This window comes from Podarcis vaucheri (assembly GCF_965113315.1).
Source record: "Podarcis vaucheri genome assembly, chromosome: 14".
Classification (NCBI taxonomy): domain Eukaryota; kingdom Metazoa; phylum Chordata; class Lepidosauria; order Squamata; family Lacertidae; genus Podarcis; species Podarcis vaucheri.
In genome coordinates, this window is record NC_138752.1 from 36,065,351 (window position 1) to 36,084,756 (window position 19,406).

At 48.2% G+C, this 19,406-nt stretch overlaps 1 protein-coding gene across 1 annotated transcript in view; it reads left to right on the forward strand.

Annotated features, from left to right (window-relative positions):
* The window catches only part of SEPTIN12 (septin 12), an 85,396-nt gene that overhangs the window by 49,565 nt on the left and 16,425 nt on the right, over positions 1-19,406 (forward strand). Inside the window, exons 4-7 of the mRNA XM_082199082.1 lie at positions 5,404-5,592; positions 11,587-11,715; positions 14,224-14,305; positions 14,918-15,055. Coding sequence (XP_082055208.1) covers positions 5,404-5,592; positions 11,587-11,715; positions 14,224-14,305; positions 14,918-15,055 — 538 coding nt within the window. The remainder of the gene's footprint in view (positions 1-5,403; positions 5,593-11,586; positions 11,716-14,223; positions 14,306-14,917; positions 15,056-19,406) is intronic.

The window sequence follows — 19,406 nt, forward strand, 5'->3', positions numbered from 1 at the left end:
ACAAACGCCTCTCTTCCGCTTTGTCTTTTCCACGTGAACAGCGGCTGCAAGGTCACGTACCCAATGAGCACGCAGGTATGGCAGTGGAGGCTCAGGCCACTTTGCGGCCAAACTACGTATCATTTTTGCAGTGTAAGCTGCTTCTGCTTCTTCACCCCCCACCCCATAAATTTCTAAGAGAGGGGAACCCGGTCCAGATCAGGATCCTAGAATGGTGATGTGGGGGGCGGGGTTCCGAAAGGGGCAGAGTTCAGTACAGTGGTACCTCGGGTTAAATACTTAATTCGTTCTGGAGGTCCGTACTTAACCTGAAACTGTTCTTAACCTGAAGCACCACTTTAGCTAATGGGGCCTCCTGCTGCTGCTGCGCCGCCGGAGCATGATTTCTGTTCTCACATTGAAGCAAAGTTCTTAACCCAAGGTACTATTTCTGGGTTAGCGGAGTCTGTAACCTGAAGCGTATGTAACCTGAAGCGTATGCAACACGAGGTACTACTGTACTACTTAGAATCATAGAGTTGGAAAGGACCCGAGGATATTCTAGTCCAACCACCTGCAACCTGAGCATTATCAGCACCATGCTCTAACCAACTGAGCTATCCAGTCTTCAGTGCGTGTGTTGTGGGAGATTGATGATTTGCACTCACAACAGTTTTTTACTTCCATTGAAAGCAGCTAGAGGAGCAGGGAGGGGTGGGATCTGTGCCATTTGCTGGGGGAGAGGACTTAGCTCCTCCCCCCAGTGCTGTTTTTCCAACTTTGAGTCATCCCCCTGAAGCAGCTATAGAAAGGGCCAAAAGACAGGTACAATGTTAATAGCAGCTGTATTCAAATCAGGGAGTCAGCACAGAGGGGAAAGGGTTAAACCCACCCTACTCCAGCCGCACAGCCCTGATCTAAATGGGTCCCCCCCCCCCAGCTGCCTCTAGTGACAGTCTAGTGACAAATTTGCGACATCCCTGGAAGTTTGGCTCAAACATTGCTGTGCTTTAATTGCTGAGAAATGCTGTGCAGATTTCAGGGTGAAGCGGCATCTTCCTTTCTTCAGTTCCTTCTTCCCTCACACCCATCCTGTGGGCTCTGTTGAGAAATGCCATCTCACGCCCCGCATGATCTCAGGGCCAAGGCTAGGGGCAGGGAAGCTTTTTCAGTCAGAGGGCCACATTCCCTTTCCAGCAACCTTCTGAGGGCCATGTGCTGGTGGCAGTGGATGCAGCCAGAGGCAAAAGGAGCCAGAGTCACAAATGCGAATTCTACCTTTTGTACAGCAGGCTGGTTTCTACACATACTCTCGCCTCCCTCGCGCCCTTCAACTGTCCCGGTAAAAATGGGACGCCCCATTTTTCCTTGTGAGGGCACGGCAGCCATTTGAGGCGCTGTGGTCTCACGTGATTTCCCCCTGAAAAAACACTTTTTTTAAGGCGGAATCGCGAGGTGGAATTGCACAAAATCATGGCACCCAAAATATCTTGCTGTGCTCTTGCAAGAAAAGAGAGGAAGATGGCGTCCTGGTTTTTCCCTTCGACGTGTTGGAGGGGAGGGATGCTCCCTCTCTATCCTATTTCCTGGCAAGTTCAAGGACACATTTTCAGGCAAACATAAACACCCAATGAGGGCATGAAGTAAGACCAGCAAAGGGTGCAGCCCAGGGGGAAAGGGTGTGGGAAGAGACCCAAGGGCCAGAGAGAGGGTCACCAAGGGCCGTGTTATGCCCCTGGGCCAGTGGCTTCCGCCCCCCCCCCATTTCCCATATATCTGCGTGTAGCTTTATATTTGCAGCTGGAGTTGTGTCTTCCCCATAAAGGGTGCAGGAACTTCTAGCGCAGCGGTTCTCAACCTGTGGGTCCCCAGATGTTGTTGGACTACAACTCCCATCATCCCTGAGCTGTGGCCTTGCTAGCTAGGGGTGATGGGAGTTGTAGTTCAACAACATCTGGGGACCCACAGATTGAGAAAGGCTGTGCAGGTCTGCTTGTCTGGAGAGCTCTCTCTCTCTCTCTCTCTGATCCTGGAGGGGTGGGGGAGAAAATCTCCGCTTGCTCTGTAAGATGCTGCCTCGGCAGAGCTCCCAAACCCCTTGGCTTACTACCAGCCCCCTGCACAGCCCTGTGGAGACCCCCCCCTGCCCCCCACCACTGACACCTCCTGGCTACATATTCCAATCTGTTTGCTGAGCTTCTCTTCCGAGCCCCGGGGTCTGCCTCTGCCGTTGCCAGGGAAGTTGCAGAGCCGTGTGTATTCCTCCACTTCCCCTTTTGGGTCTCTTTCCCAATGAGCATGCTGCAGGGGAAGGGCCCTAGCTCAGTGGGAGAGCACCGGCCTTGCATGCGGAAGGTCCCAGGTTCAATCCCCGGCATCTCCTGGTAGGACTGGGAGAGAGTGAGTCCTGCCTGTAACCCTGGATTGCTGCTGCCGGCTTGTGTAGGTAGTATACTAAGGCTAGATGGACCGGGGATTTGACTCTGCAGAGGGAAGGGCTGCGGCTGTATGGGAGAGAATCTGCTTTGCGTGCAAAGGTCTTAATCCCCGGCATCGCCAGGTAGGACCCCTTTCTGAAATCCTGGGGTGGGAGCACAGCCTGTCAGGGCAGGCCATTGGTCTCCAGCTGTTGGAGTCAGAATCCGCTACTGGGTCGCAAGAGCAGCACTACCGCTGTGCAACAATATGGTAAGCAATTAAGAATTGGCTCGTCATATGCACATTTGGGGCTAAAAGTGGGCCTGAAAGGGTTGGAGGGTGGCTAGCATAACCAACATTGAGCTAGTTGTAGCAAAGGTCTGTCTCAGTAGAGCAAAGATGTCATCACTGCATGATAGAGCATCTGCTGGAGGTCCCAGTTTCGATCCCTAGGGGCTCCTGGCAGGGCTGGAATAAATTCCTTCCCTTTAACTTTGGAGATCCACTGCCAGTCGGTGTAGACAATACTGAGCTAGATGGGCTATTGATTTGACTCAGTATAAGGCAGTTTCCTATGTTGCTAGAGAGAAGCGCAGTGGTAGTGTTTTTATTTTGCATGCAGTGGCCCCAGGTTCCGTCTACGGCAGCCATAGGCAAACTCGGCCCTCCAGATGTTTTGGGACTACATCTCTCATCATCCCTAGTTAACAAGACCAGTGGTCAGGGATGATGGGAGTTGTAGTCCCAAAACATCTGGAGGACTGAGTTTGCCTATTCCTAGTCTACGGCATCTCCCAGTAGTCCTGGAGAGCTTCTGCCAGTCAGTGTAAACAGTACTAAGCTAGATGGGTTTAGTACTATGTCCATACTAGCTCAGTCAGTAGAGCATGAGACTCTGAATCTTAGGGTTGTGGGTTCGAGCCCCACGTTGGGCAAAAGGTTCCTGCATTGCTGGAAGATGACTCCTTTGGTCCTTTCCAACTCCAGAACATTGTGTGTCCTTGGCCGCGATTGAGGCCCTGCTGCAGTGCAGTTGTCAGATGCTGTCAAGGCCATTCCCCCTCACCCCATGGCTAGGGGGCAAATAGAGATCCCTACCTTGCAAAGTTCCCCTGGTAGTTTTGGAGGCTCTCTGGAAGTGAGATAAAAGAAGCAGGGGGACTGCATACAATTCTAGGCCTACTCAGAGCAGACACATTGAAATCAGTGGAACTGAAACACGATTTGCTCTCTCTCCTCGGGTCTCATGCAAACCTAAGTATAGGAGGTGGCGGGGAAAGAACATAAGAAGCTCCTGCTGGATCAGGCCAGTGGCTCACCTCGTCCAGAATCCTGTTCTCACAGTGGCCACCCAGATGCCTGTGGGGAACTCTAAAGCAGGACCTGAGCACTGGAGCCCTCTCCCCTCCTGTGATTTCCAGCAACTGGTATTAAGAAGAAATTTCACCTCTTTCCATGGAGCAGAGGCTGGTAGCTCTTGGTAGCTCTTTCCTCCCTGAATTTGTGCAATCCTCTTTTAAAGCCATCCAAGTTAGTGGCCATCAATACATGCTCTGTGAAGGACTTTCTTTCATCTATTCTGAATCTTCTAACTTCATTGGATGTCCACAAGTGTTATGAGAGAGTGAGAAAAACTTGACCCATTCCTTCGTGCCATTTTATATGCCTCTGTCATGTCCCCTCTTCCTAGCCTTTTCTCTCAACTAAAATGTCCCAAATGCTGCAAACAGACCTTGTAGGGGGGAGAGAATATAAAGAAGAGCCCTGCTGGATACAGACCAAAGTCCAGCGCCCCTGATTCCTGTGCTTGCCAACCTGATGCCTTTGGGAAGCGCATGAGAAGGGCAAGAAGGCCTTCTCCAGCTGTTGCTCCCCACTAGCAGATATTCAGAGATAGGTAAAGGTAAAGGGACCCCTGACCATTAGGTCCAGTCGTGACCGACTCTGGGGTTGCGGCACTCATCTCACTTTATTGGTCGAGGGAGCTGGCGTACAGCTTCCGGGTCATGTGGCCAGCATGACTAAGCCACTTCTGGCGAACCAGAGCAGCGCACGGAAATGCCGTTTACCTTCCCATCGGAGCGGTACCTATTTATCTACTTGCACTTTGATGTGCTTTCGAACTGCTAGGTTGGCAGGAGCAGGGACCAAGCAACGGGAGCTCACCCCGTTGCGGGGATTCAAACCACCGGCCTTCTGATCAGCAAGTCCTAGGCTCTGTGGTTTAACCCACAGTGCCACCCGCGTCCCTCATTCAGGGATATTCAGAGATAGACTACCCCAAACGCGGAGGTTCCCTGTTGCCATTGTGTCCAGCAGCCATCAGCATGTAGCCTCAACCTCCTCCTCTGTGAATTTGAATCCTTTTGAACAGCATTTCAGCTGGTGGCCATCACCTCACATTGTGGCCTTGAGTTCCGTAGGTGAACATAGGAAGAGTAGGCAGCCCAGGCTCAGCGTTGGGCTCCCTGTCTCCTTGAAAGCTGCACCCCTGCTTCTTTTAGGACAATAGTTCCCAAAAACCTCACACATACGCGTGCACACATATGGACCACTAGAAATTTGCAGGTGGTCTTGTCGGGCCTCTTTATTATTTGCCTGCAATGTGCTGTGCGATGTTTAATTGTATCCATGTTGCTTCTTTTCTTTCTTGCATTGTATTCCAATTTGCGCTGTAGTGCAATAAAATACAATATAGGAAAGAAAAGAAAGCATTTGGAATACAGATAGAAATAAATATGAATACTTGCTGTTGACACGCCATGGACTGCCTGAATGAAGCTCACAGACCGCTGGTGGCTCACAGACCCCTCTGTTTTGAGGGACTGAGAGAAATAAAGCAGTCTGGTCAGTTAAACTGACTTTCTGTTCTGTGCACAATACTCATTCTCAGAAGTACAGCAGAGCAACCAGATCGAGAAGAAGGGGAAGAGTAAGTCGCGTGGAGGAACTCCCGTCCCACCTGGAGTATCTGGTTCAGGTTTCCCTTCTCTCTTCCGCTTTCAGAGAGTAGCCCTGAGCCTCAGCGGAGGAGCATGGAGGAGCAGCCGGCCAGAGAGCAGCTATCCCGGGATGGCCCTTCCGTTAGCACAGGAGACCAGAAGCTCTTTGGCTATGTGGGGATCGAGGCCGTGATGGACCAGATGCGGATCAAGACCATGAAGACCGGCTTCGAATTCAACATCATGGTTGTAGGTGAGTAGCAGGTGCTGTGGGCCTCCCTCAGGCTTCGTCAGATGGGAAGGCCTGGCGTCGGGGTGATACAGGGCTTAATTCCTAGAGATATATGCCAGAGCTTCGTTCTCCTTAGAACTGTACTCTGGAAGTCTTTAAAAAAAACACACACACACAGAGAGAGAGGTGCATATTTAGAAATAATTATCACCCTTTAAATAGAAATGCAATGCATTTCATCTTAGCAGGGAAAACTGCGATCAGGGAACCTTTGCAATTGCTAAGTCTGTGGTCCAGATGCTGTGGATAAGTGACTTGTGGTGTAGTGGTTAAGAGCGGTGGACTCGTAATCTGGTGCACCAGGTTCGCTTCCCCGCTCCTCCACATGCAGCTGCTGGGTGACCTTGGGCCAGTCACACTTCTCTCTGAACTCTCTCAGCCCCACCTACCTCACAGAGTGTTTGTTGTGGGGGAGGAAGGGAAAGGAGAACGTTAGCCGCTTTGAGACTCCTTAGGGTAGTGATAAAGCGGGATATCAAATCCAAACTCTTCTTCTTCTTTGAGTGCCTGATCTTTAAGGCAGACTTGGACCAGGCAGCATTTCAGGAGGCCTTCAAATAGAGGGCTGTGCTCCATAACACAGGACCACAGCCAACCCTCTCTTGACGTCAGGATGAAGGCTGTATTGTGAACTTCCTCCCCTGGAAGGCTTTTAGAGCATCGCAGGTGTCGAGAGCTCAGGAGGCTGAGTTTGCTCGTAGTTTCCCCTCAGCAGGGGAGAGCGTGGGCAAGGAAATGGAGGCACCGTCTTTCTCCTCTGCCCACGTCATGGTCACCGTCTCCAGGCCTCCCCAGCAAATCTGTTGACACGGCAGAATTTGGCGTCCCTGGAGATGCAACTGGGCAAAGGGCAGGCCGAGTGCCTGCAGCTGTAAAGCTGAGCTCATGTGTGAAAGGATGAATAAAGAAGAGACCAGCATTTGGGAGAAAGCCAAAGGGAGGATAAAAAGGGGGAAGGGGCTTTGTCTGGGAATAGGGAGTAGAAGAAATTTGATTCAGCTCGCATTTCAAGGTGAACCCACCTAATTTGCACGTTCCAGAAAGGTATGTGAACCAGAACGCAGCCCATCTTAAAAATGTGCACTTCTCTGAATCTTACAATGCACAATAATTTTTTTGTTGGCATCCATCTGTCTCGAAAGACAATGGAGTGTGCCTCTGGGGGTGAAGTCGAACTTTGCATTTACAGTACCAAAGTGACTTCCCTGGCACACAAGCCTGGGCAGCATGCATGGAGGTCCTGGGCTCTCTTTTGCTGATGTCAGCTCCCTTGCTGATGTCGTCCAAAGGAAAGCAGAGCAATACCTTTGGCAGGTATTTGTGTAGGGATTACTCCTGGGCCTTTTCTTCTCCCCGAGATGTCCTGCAAGGTTGAGCCCCATTGGCTACCCTCACCTAGTTTGGCCAGCCAGTCAAAGCTGTCTCCCAGGGTGTGGCCTCTGTCACATGCTGACAGCTTCAAGTGAGAGCTAAGTCCTGGGTGGGGTGACCAAAGGTGAACAAATTACCCCAGGAGGAGCATGACGTGTCACCCACCAGAGGTACTACCCCTCCCCTAACACCCCATACACCCCATGGCCCAGTATAAATCTATCACTATTATTGCGTAAGTGGCTCGTTGCAGAATACACTCACTAAAAATGGATGGAGGGCAGAATCTGGAGAGGACATAGTCCGGCTCCCTTTCATAGAAGCTGCTAGTCCCTTTCATTGTGCTACCCCAGAGGCCATGAGTCGCTACCCTCAAATATGGAAGCTTTGAACTACCTTTAGTGTTGCAGCTGGCGTTCTGCAGCGTCCTTTGGGTTAGTGGGGAGGGGGAGACGCTCTGAGGCTTTTTGTGTATTTTTTTTCCCTGGGACTCCTCGCCTGCCGTGCAAACCCTCTAACTCTTTCCTAGCAACCTCGCGCCCTTTCCCACCATCCAGCCTCCTGGAATTTCTTCTCCTTGGCCTCCATGCAGACAAAGGCTTTGTCCAGAGCGTTCCTCCAAAGACACACACACACACACACACACACACAACCCTGCGATGCGCTTGGCAGTAAATATTTCCAGATCAAAAGCCAGAGGCCAGCGCCGAGATGCCAAAAAAGCAAATCCCAAATAAGAAGAATGATTTTGTTTGGGGCCTGAAACATCCTCGAGGGAAGAAAGTCAGGAGGATTATGGGGATAAGATATTTTTTAAAAAAGAAGAAGAAGATGTGCCGGGCAAATGCTGCAGCACGCAAGATGTCAGATAAATCCCCATCATGGATTTCCCTGTCCAGGAGGAACTGATAGAACAGGTGCAAGGAGACAGACTCTTTCGAGAGATTTTTTTTTCCCCCAGGAGGACTTCAGCTACAAGACAAATGGGTTTGGCTCTTGGCTGTCTTGCTAAATAGATGGGCCTGAGATGCCAGGGGCTGTAGGCCCTAGTGGATAAGAGGAGAGGGGGTTGGCTAGGAAGAATATATGCCTCGCTCATGAGTTAGGACAGGTGTGTCTCACTCTTTGATCCCACAGAGGATGAGGAAAGGACACATATTCACCACTGAAACGTCCCCTTGGCTGTGGGCATCTGCCCCATGAATCAGCGCAGAAAAATGGCAGATTCCAACTTTCAAAGAATTTCAACTTTTTAAAATGCACACACACATGCACACACATTCTTAGGGTTGCAAAAGGAGATGTGGACGGGTGCAGGGAACACCTAGCAAAACCCTAGAAGCCAGAAAAGGGTTAAAGAGGATTTCCATCATGGCTCCCTGATCTCCTTCCTGACCAACCCCACCCTACTTAACAGAAACAGGGGAACAGGCAAGGCCAGCCCAAGACATTTTGCTGCCTAAAGGACCTTATAGTCATTTCACTGGGCCACCCTCTTTCCCAGGACTGGCCCTAACATTAGGCAGAGAGAGAGGAAGGAAGGAAGGAAGGAAGGAAGGAAGGAAGGAAGGAAGGAAGGAAGGAAGGGGGAGAGAAAGAAAGAAAGAAAGAAAGAAAGAAAGAAAGAAAGAAAGAAAGAAAGAAAGAAAGAAAGAAAGAAAGTTTTGCTGCACTGCCTAATAAGCACACCTGTCCATTTAAAAGTTCTCGCAAGAAGAGAAAAGTAACTAAGAGCCAGACCCACCATTCCATCTGTGGGAGAAATGTAGATGAGAAACAACCATGTCCAAAATAAATAAAGATCCACACAATTTGCAGCAAGGCACAACAAGAAAAGAGCTCTGGTAGATATCTGGTAACCCCACCTCTGGATCTTTTCCAGCAACCCTCCAGATGACCTGTTTAGTGAGCATCCATCCTGCTTTGCTTCCACAAAACATACACCCGGGTTAGACTATATCCAGTCTTCATGGCGCATCCCTTCTGATTTATTTACAGGGTGGTTACATGCCAACGAGCATTCATCTTGAACTCACCCTGATTTGCTTGGGTGGCAACAATGCATCTTCTTCTTAATCGTTTGTTCATCCCACAATTTTCATTCCTTTTCACCATCACTTTCCTAACTGCAAAAAGCCTGTTGTCAAGTGGGTTTGTTGCATCAGCACATTAGTCCACTTTAGTTTCAGAAACCTAAATTTCCAGGATGTGCTTAAATCGCTCCTACAAAATACTGAAGGGTTGAAGTTGCTGCCTATCGGCTGATCAGCAGTAACTTCCCACCTGCTTTCTGCGGGGGTTGGCTGTGTTATTGGGTACCCCTAGCAAGCTCCACAGTACATACAGCCAGTCCCCACAGGTGTACTCTCAGTGCCAGTCAGCTTATGGGTAGTGACAGCCTCATATACTCAGAGTCGAGAGTGGATTTCATGCTCTTTATTCAGCTCATAGTGGTGAGGAGGAATGAATGTTTCCCCAAAGTATCTGCTTTATATACATTATTTACAAAATGGGCTGCACGTGATTGGCTAATTCCAGAATTCTCCTGTAGGCCAATCAGGTTGTGGATTCACTTCCATCTGGAGCTGGATTGGGTGGCTCCTGCAGACCAATCATACTGCTGCATTGTTCTAGGACCAACCAGACTGCTGCATTCTGAATCCTATTGTTCTAGGACCAGTCAGACTGCTGCATTTTGTATCCTATTCAACAGTACATAACACTTGCCAATGGACAGTCAGTAGCACACCTTGAGGCAGCTCTTGGGCGTGGGTTTGGGGGGTGACTTCCTGGGCCAAACTGGGACCCATGCTCGGCCGAATTAGACTGAATGGCTAAAGTTCCCCACCTCTGAACTACTCTTGCTGACAGTGACTCTTCAGGGTTTCAGACAAGAGTCTCTCTCAGTCTTAACGGGGAGATGCTGGGAACTGCCACAGCTCTTCCCCATCATAACTAAAAGAGGGAGCCTCTTCCTTCACCCCCTCTCAGTCCTGATCTTGTCCTTGCTCCATCAGTAGGGCATCAGGGCTGGATGTCTGCCCAAGCGCCCTTCCTGCCGTGCCAAAGCAATCCAGCCACGATGGGCAATTGGAATAGAGGACCAGGAAAGCAAAAAGCTGTTCCAGCTGTGACTCCTCCGACCCTTTCTGGAGGCTGCACATCTGGTTTCGATCAATCCTGGGAAACATTTTTTTTTCGTGCGGAGAAGTTTGACATTTTTGAACTTAAAAGGGGTGTGTTTGTGCTTGTGGAGAGGGCAGCATAGGGGTGCAGATTGGAGCTGCCTGTGACAGGGAGAGGAAAGCCCTATCAAGCCAGATAAGCCCTCTCGAGGGAGAGCTTGAAGTAAACAAGAGACAAGGAGAGGCCCAGTCAACATTTGGGTTTTTAAAAGAAGTGAGAGACAAAACCAGCAACGCTGTTGTGTTTCATGCATAGTGGATAAAGATGGCTCTCAAACATTTGTAGTAACATTTTACCAAACATTTTAGCAACTTAGGTGTGAACAGCTGAGGTTGGTTGCAGAGTATGCAAGCTTCTGGGTTCCACTGCATCAGGCAAACTAATGGGAGGTTCTCCTCCCTTTCCCTTCCACTTGATGAAAGATGTTTTGACATCATTCCAGAGCTTCCTTCCTCCTACACAGATATGTGCAATGGAATAACAGAATGATGATGGTGGTGGTGATAACTAAGACATGATGATAAAACCAGCACATTTCAAAGGCAAGGAGCCACAGTGATGAACAAGAGACTGTAAGCTATGGGGCACAGTCTCACCCAGCCAGGACCCCCAAAAACAGCTGCAGAGAAATGGGGGGTTTGGATCAGGGTCACAGAACGAGGCAGAAGACCCAGCTCTTTGCCGCTGTTAATTTCCTTCAACTTTTGAAGTCGGGGCCATGGCGGAAATCAAGGGTCAAGACATATCAGGGTTTTGGTATGTATTTGAAGGTGTCATCAGGGGGGCAGACAAGATGTCCGTTAGACTAGTGTCCCTCAAATTGTGGCACTCCAGATGCTGGACTCCAGCTGATTAGCCCCAGCCAGCATGACCAATGGCAAGGGATTATGCGAGTTGTAGTCTAACAACATCTCCAAGTTGCCTTAGGCCTGCAGCAGGTTTTTCCTGGTACCCAGGTTCTTCTCATGGGTCTTCCTCCAAGGAGGTCTCCCTGGGGTCCTGGCCAGGTGGGATTGTGCCCCATAGCTTACAGTTTTCTGTTCATCCCTGTGGCTCCTTGCCCTTGAAATGTGCCAATTGAGACTTGTAGGGCAGACGTCAGGGAGACCAACACTAGGTGGAGCCAGAGCCCAAGACAAGCAAGGTCCTCTGTTCCCCTCAGAGAGCTACAATTTCCAGAGTTTCTGGGGGATTGTCACTCTGGGAGGGGAATAAGGGTCTCTGATCTCACTGAAATTGGTCTCTTAGCCATCTCTGCTCTAATCCTGCCTCCCTGGAGCAATGAAGAACATGCCTGTTCCATCTTCTCCTGTGCAAGAGCCCTTCCGAGATCTGAAGGCCGCCAATGTATTAGGTTTGGTTTCACAGCCGTCTCTTCCTCTGCCCTTTTACCCGCAGGTCAAAGTGGCCTTGGCAAGTCCACCATGGTGAACACGCTCTTCAAATCCAAGGTCAGCCGGAAACCGACAGGCTCCGGTTACGAGGAATGCATTCCCAAGACCTTGCAGCTGCTCTCCGTCACTCGTGGTGAGGACCCTGGAGGAATTATTATCGTTATTACATTTATATCGCACCTCCCAAGGAACTCAAGCCAGCACACATGAATCTTCCCCTTCCCATTTTATCCTCCTCACAACCCTGTGAAGTAGGCTGAGAGTGTGTGACTGGCTCAAGATCACGCAGTGAGCTTCATGGCTGAGTGTGGATTTGAACCCTGGTCTCCCAGTTCCTAGTCCGACACTGTGACCAGTGCACCACGCTGCCTCCTCTTTTGCACTTACAGTGGTGCCTCGCAAGACGAAAAGAATCCGTTCTGTGATTCTCTTCGTCTAGCGTTTTTTTTGTCTTGCGAAGCAAGCCCATTGACGGATTAGCGGATTAGCGCTATTAGCGGCTTATCTGCTGATCGGATCAGCTGATAAGCGGCTTAGCGGCTTAGAAAAAGGGGGGGAAGGAAAAAAACCCAGCAGGAACTCGCAAGACATTGTCGTCTTGCGAAGCAAGCCCATAGGAGATTCGTTTTGCAAAGCACCTCCAAAACGGAAAACTCTAGCGAGTTTTCCGTCTTGCGAGGCATTCGTCTTGCGGGGCACCACTGTACAGTGTTCTGAGGGAAACATCTGCTTCCCCTTCTCTCCTGTACTTGCCAGCCACAATCCTAATAAACTCATTATTTACCTAGTGTGGCTCCTTTTGTCCTACTATCAGCCCTCATTCCCATAATTTTTTACCTTTTTTTACACTAGGCTAGTTCACATTTCACACTCCCCCTTCTTTGTCCTCCATTGAGGCAAGCAAGAATAACTCTCAGGGTTCAAGGGCACGTTCCAGGCTAGCAAAATCACTTGGTTTTTTTGGGGGGAGGTGCCAATCAAGACTTGAGGGTGTGGCCTAAGGAGAGCTCTGAGGGCCAGATAGTGTTAGAAACTGAGAGATGAAAACTAGGAGCTAAATGGCACCTTAAACCAAGGTTATGGGCACAACAACGGAATGTCTAGGTGCGCTTTTTTAAAACAAGAATAAAAACTGAAAATGAATGAACTGCAGCTAAAATATTATGTTCATTTTTCACATGGTCTAGTCCTCATCTTAAGCCTGCAAAACACAAAACCATACTTCCCCTGCCCACCTGCCTAATATTCTTAAGAGGGTCTCCTCTCCAGTCTTCAGAGAGTGGCTGGAAGTGGGGAGGCAGAAAAAGGTCCTCCTTTCCTTCCCGCAGTGGCACTTTTAATCTGAAATCTTAGGCGCAGTACAGTGGCACCTTGGTTTACAAACTTAATCCGTTCCGGAAGTCCATTCTTAAACCAAAGCGTTCTTAAACCAAGGCGTGCTTTCCCATAGCAGCGGGGGACTCAATTTACAAACGGAACACACTCAACAGGAAGCGAAACATGTTCTGCTTCCAAGGCAGAGTTCACAAACCAAAACACCTACTTCCAGGTTTGCAGCGTTCTTAATTCAAGTTGTTCATAATCTAAGCTGTTCTTAAACCAAGGGACCACTGTACTGCGCCCAGAGCTCAGATACTGCTTGCGTTAAGGAAATTCCCTGCTGCAAAATGCAACTAGAACAATGGGAGTTTTGAATGCTGGGACCAGATGGAAAGGCCTTTGGGGCCACATTTGTCTCCTAGCCCTGAGAACCCCATCTCAGTCTTAGAAGCTCTACTGAAGGGTAGTGTATAAATATTCTCAGTAAAATGCAATGCAATGAATAAATCAATCTTTTAGGGAGAGGTAGTAAAGACAAAGTCATTAATAACATCTTACATTGGATTCCCTGGTAATTTTATTAGGCTAGTTAGATCCACAAATAAAACATAAAGACGTAATGTGGAATTTAATAGCAGCTGCTCACATACTTGTGGTGCAAAATGGGGGGGGGGAGGGAATAGGTCGCCACCAACAGTGAAAGAATGGCTAACAAAAATTTGGAAAGCACATGAGCTGATGGAATTGATTAGCATGAGAGAAGGGAGAGAGGGTCACCTGGCTGTTCTGGTGAGATGAATTGCCGTTCTGTTTAAATTCTATGCCTCCTTTGCATCTGTGCATATAAATTAGCACATGTGCATTTCACGCAAACCTGTCTTCTTATTTTGTAACAACAACAACAACAATAACAAAATTTATTTATATGGTAAACTATAGAAAGCAAAGGACAAGCAGAAAAACGCTCAGACCGATGTTTTCTAGGCACGGAACAAGTGGAAGTTTAGGCGAGCCCAAAGTGTCTGCAGTCAAATTGGACAGGCAAAACAGGGAAGAATCCTCTCTTACTCCATGGAGGGAGGGGAAGAGGACATGCGGGGGGCACAGTGAGTCTCTGAGCAGCTCTATGGAAGCCGTGTATGTGAGAGAGACTTCTGTGTTAGAGAAGGCAGGATGAATCCATCAGTTTTGCTCTCAGTTTTTCATATTTCAAATTTTAAGTTCACATTTTGCGAGAAGGAAGTGGGCGAGCTTCCCTTTGGAATGAGAAGGGCCTCTCAGAGGCAGTGAACTAACACCGTTTCGCTCTGTTTCCCAACAGTTGTTGAAGAGAAGGGTGTGAAGATGAAGCTAACGGTGACAGACACGCCAGGATTTGGGGATCAGATTAACAATCAAAACTGGTATGAGAGAGACCTGATTGCTGCTTCGCTTCTCTTTCTTGGGGAAAGGGGTTGCACTAGGAGTGGAAACAACACAACCGTTAAAAGTGTTTCTGAGGTGTATGTGAAACATCGGTGGGGCTTCTATCTTTTGCCTTTTATAAATTGGGGTTTGCTTCCGAACAAACTGTTTATCAAACATTCTTCCTGATTTGTTTCCAGGGAGATGGGATGCTGTCCACTGTTTTTGAGCATTCGTTCAGATTTCTTTGTAATACAGCATTGCATAAAATGTATTTCTGGATTATTTGTGGGGCATAGGAATTCGTTCATTGGTGTTCTTTTCCAAATATAGTCCGGCCCACCACATGGTCTGAGGGACAGTGGACTGGCTCACAGCTGAAAAAGGTTGCTGACCCCTGTTCTGAACAGAGAGATGATGGCGGAAGGGTGTGCTTAACCTCATTTATACTGCAGTGTTTCTCTACTCCAAATCATTCCCCACACCACTGCCTGTTCTCCTTCCTCCATAGTTCCCAGTCATGGTTTTCCTCTCTCACATGCTAGGAGAGGAGCAACTTGAAGGGAGAATTTCCTCTGAGCATAAGAATCACCCTCTCTCCTTCCCCATAGCTGGGACCCAATCATTGAATATATCAACGACCAGTACGAGCGATACCTGAGAGAAGAGATCCTCATCAACCGCAAACGGAAGATCCCCGACACTCGAGTCCATGCCTGTGTATATTTCGTGCCACCAACGGGCCACTGGTAAGTCCTTCTTGCATGCGGGGGTAGGGAGGCAAGTACAGGTGATAAGAGTCATCGTTTTCTCCCTGACCTCACCCACTTTATCTATGATGGTGAAGAAGATCTTGCATTAAAGATACTCTTATTTCGTTATCATCAGGCATACTTGGGTGTGTTGGAATGAGAGAGAGAGAGAGAGAGAGAGAGAGAGAGAGAGAGAGAGAGCAAGCAGAAATAAGTAGTCTAGTAAAACAGCTGGTGGAAAGGATAAAGAAACTTTTTTAAAAAATAATAATTTATTTTTCATTAATAAAAATCCAATGGAGGCCACATGAATACAATACCAAATCATAATACAATAAAAAAGCCAATTAATCAGTTCAGAATTCAATATTTTTAAATGACTTCCTGTGTTCCGGCTATCAGGAGTTGATGTTATTCCTTAAGGATAAAGAAACTTAAGTCTTAGTACTCATAGCAAGCAACCACAAGCTTACATGTAGCCGTCATGGAGTCAAGAGGTTAACAAAAGGATGGCCCATGGAAAGAATATGAAAAGCCTGAGAGAAAACCCACAGACAAAGTTACTCAGGAAGGAATCAACCAGGGAAGAGTCGGCTGCCTTTCTGCCTATCACCCCCCACTCTCCATCGGTTCAAGTATTGCCACTTTGCTTGCAACAGAGCGTAGGGCAGGACTGGGATCCTGTAGCCCTCCAGCGGTTGTGGGAGCCTGTCTCCAGCGATGCTGGCTGGGGCTGTCGGGCATTTGCAAGGCCACAGGTTCCCCATTTCCCCCCTGAGTCGAGAAAAAACCAGTGTAGACACTATGAATTCTGCTCTTGGAAATTTATATTAGGCCCCACCCTGCCTCTTGGTGTGTCTGGTTTGAAAGCCTATGCTTTTTCTACTTTCATTCTGTAAGTTGCTTTGAGACCCCTTAGTGCAAAAAAAAAAAAAAAAATGCAGGAAATATAATAAATAATCATAATAATGTCCATCAGCTGAGCCTGAGGACACCACAGAGAAGCATATTGAGGCTGACTTGGGCATACCTTCGTACCCGCCAGGAATGCCTGTCACTTTCAGTTAAAACAAACTCATAAAAATGTCTGCCAGGCTCCTTGTCCCCTATCCCCTCCTCTCCCTCCGTGTGTGGGTACCATTGGCCCCATCGCTCCTTTCCCAACATCTGTCCCACAGCTGCTTCCTCGCCATTCTCCCTGCTCCACCCAGCATAGGTGGGAGGAGAAAGTTGCTTTGAGGCCAAGAATCCACTGGCTTCTGAGAGAGAGGAGTGGGCTGCTGGAGGGTGGGGCAGGGAGTGCTCTCAGTCACTGAGGGAGGTGAGAACTCTCCCAGGACACCTTGCTATTGCAGTGGGCGTGGTCTGAGAGCAGTGGTGTAGTGGCAAATCCAGAAGGACGTGTACTTCTGATAGTCACAGCCATACCCCCTCACAGCATGCCCCTTCTAAGATTATCTGATAATGCCATAATTATTAAATAATAGCAATGAGGGATTCATTGCAACAATCAGTGCAGATCTCCGTGTGTTGCTGAAATATACTCGGAGTCGAGGGTGGATTTCATGCTCTTTATTCAGCTCATAGTGGTGAGGAGGAATAGAAGTTCCCCCAGAATGTCTTATTTATATACATTATTTATACAATGGGCCCCACGTGATTGGCTAATTCCGGGATTCACCTGTAGGCCAATCAGGTTGCAGATTCACTTCCACCTGGAGCTGGATTGGGTGGCTCCTGTAGACCAATCAGACTGCTGCATTCTGAATCCTATTGTTCTAGGACCAATCAGACTGCTGCATTCTGAATCCTATTGTTCTAGGACCAATCAGACTGCTGCCTTTTAGATCCTATTCAACTCAGTACATAAGAGTTGCCTTTCAGCACCTGCATGGGCAAATGATTTGGAGTGCTCCGATATCTTCTTTCGGCGCGACTTTGGAAGTTCCATTGTATGAAACAGATCATGCGCACTGTGCTCTTGAATCTGAAGCACCCCTTGTGTTTTCAGTGTTCCTAAGTGATTGGCTTTGGAGCATACAGAACAACTCCTTGGCGCTCTTCCTGACACCTTCTCCAGAGTGACCCTAGGAGCCAATTCTCTGTGACCGACTCAACTCGTTTCACTCTGATTGGCTCTAATCAGCATAAAGGTTGACATGACTTCTTCTCAGTGGCTTAAAAAAGGAAGCCCCCCCCCCCCTTTCATGCTGATTGGGCAGCTCTGGGGCACTGGAGAGAGGGATCCTGCTACATAAATAGTAATGGGTCTTGAGCTTCCCATGACTGCATCACTGGCTGGGAGGCAAAGTAAATGGCCATCCCTCCCAGCACAGCCCCACTGAACGCCCTGCAGCCAGCTGCCCCCACACTCCAAAGCTTATGTTTTCTCCAATGGGAAGTTGTGCCTTCTCTGTGCTGTGGGCCCCTTGCTTCTGTCAGGATGTGGCTTCCTGCCAAAAGCAGGGTTTGCAAGCGCCATGGTGAGGTGATCAGCAGTATCCACAGATCCCCACGCAGTTTGATTTCCAACCATGCAAGAGGAAGAAAAGAGGGAAAGAGGTGGACAGGGGGGTGAGATGGGTGGGGGTGAGGTCGGGTGGCAATGTTTCTATTTTACTTACTATATGTAGGGTTTGGTTTTGTGTCAGCGTTGCTTGTGCAGGTTCTTTGCAGTTCACTTGTGTTCCTTCGGTGGTGAGAAAGGTTGGGGCTGGCCTAGGGTGTGGTTGTTCATTTGTGGTTGGCTGTGTCAACAAATGAAACTGATTTGTAAAAATGTTACATGGGGGGGGGGAATACGAGAGAGAGACATTGCACACACTTTTGTAAATCAAGAAAACCTTTAATAAAATAAGCCATGCAGGAGGAAGGAAAAACACTTGATGACATCAGGTGATTGACAGGTGGGTGGCTACCTACCGGAGGGGCCTGCAGGGTTTGAGGAGGGGAGGGACCAGCCCAGTAGCCGGATCCAGTTCCTCATCCCTGCCCTGCGGAGGCTGGCCTGTTTCCTAGTGCCCCACCAACCTCTGTCTGCCCTCAGCCAGCCCTCACCTCCCTTCCTGCTCATTTACAGCCTTGGCTGCTTCCTTGTCTTGGTTGTTGCCCTTGTAGAGTTCATCAGAAGTGACGTGAACAGGGCCCAAACTAGAATTAGTTGGTTCCACCTGTCATTGGCTCTGGCTGCACCTATTGTTGGGCTCCCTGCCTTCCACCCTCCCAGTTCCAAAGGCCCCCTGCCATCCCTTGCCTTAGACCGCAAGCGCCCAGGGCACATGACTCCAAACGACATCGCTTTTGCAAACACCAAGCATGCAGGCCAGTAGACCGAGGCTTCCAATGGTACAAAGAAGCCCTTGCTCAGATTTCTTCATAGCATGATATCGTGTCGGTGGCAAGACCTTCTGTATCAGATTTTAGGCTCCCCATTAAAATTAGTTACGTGAGTTTACGGGAAAGAGTGATCCGTTCGGAGGACGCTGATTAGCAAATGGTCGTGATTGAAGAAAAGCATGCAGCCCGTCTTGATTTATCCACCTTCAGATTAAGCCGCAGCTCAGAAGCAGAGAATGGCGTCTTTCCTTATAAATCCCATCAGTAGCAGCCACTCTTGTTTAGTTGTTTGCCAGAAAATGGATCTCCAGTTTCTCAACATGAGGGCTTTTGCATACAAACGGACAGAATAAACTCTCTTTGGCTGACAGGGAGATTACGCCGACTCAAAGCAACTTCAGACTTAAATACTTGGATTAAATGACACAACAGACCCTGCGAGTGTGATGGAAACTTCCAGCTTCCTTAAGTAATGGGGTGTCTGGGTAGTAAGGCCAGGTAACATGTCACAAACACACTCCCAGCATCCTATAAATCTTTCCACAAGCAAGATGGGAACGTTCTGAGCCTTTCTGGCAGCCGAGACATTGGCTCCATCCGCACAATGTATTTATTTTTTTTTTTATAATAATTTTTATTACATTTTTTACAGAAATAACAAAGAGATCAAAAAGTAAGAAGAAAAAAAAAGACCAGAAAAAAAGGAAAAAGAAAAACACGACCATTTCGATAGCTCATTTCAAATTTCCATTGGACTTCCCCCATCCCTCGAAGAATGCATTTCTTAACAATAAATTTATCAGCAAATTATATCCTTATTTCGTATGTTTCTTTCTATTTTCAATTTCAGTTTAAATTTAAATCTCTTGATCAATATATACTCTGGGCAATATACCATAATATCGTTTTTACCCATTTAAACCTTGATTCTTTCATAAATCTTGTCAAATTTCATAAATAATTAAGTTTTGTTACTGGGGCTAGATTCCCAATCACACGACATCTTATGTTT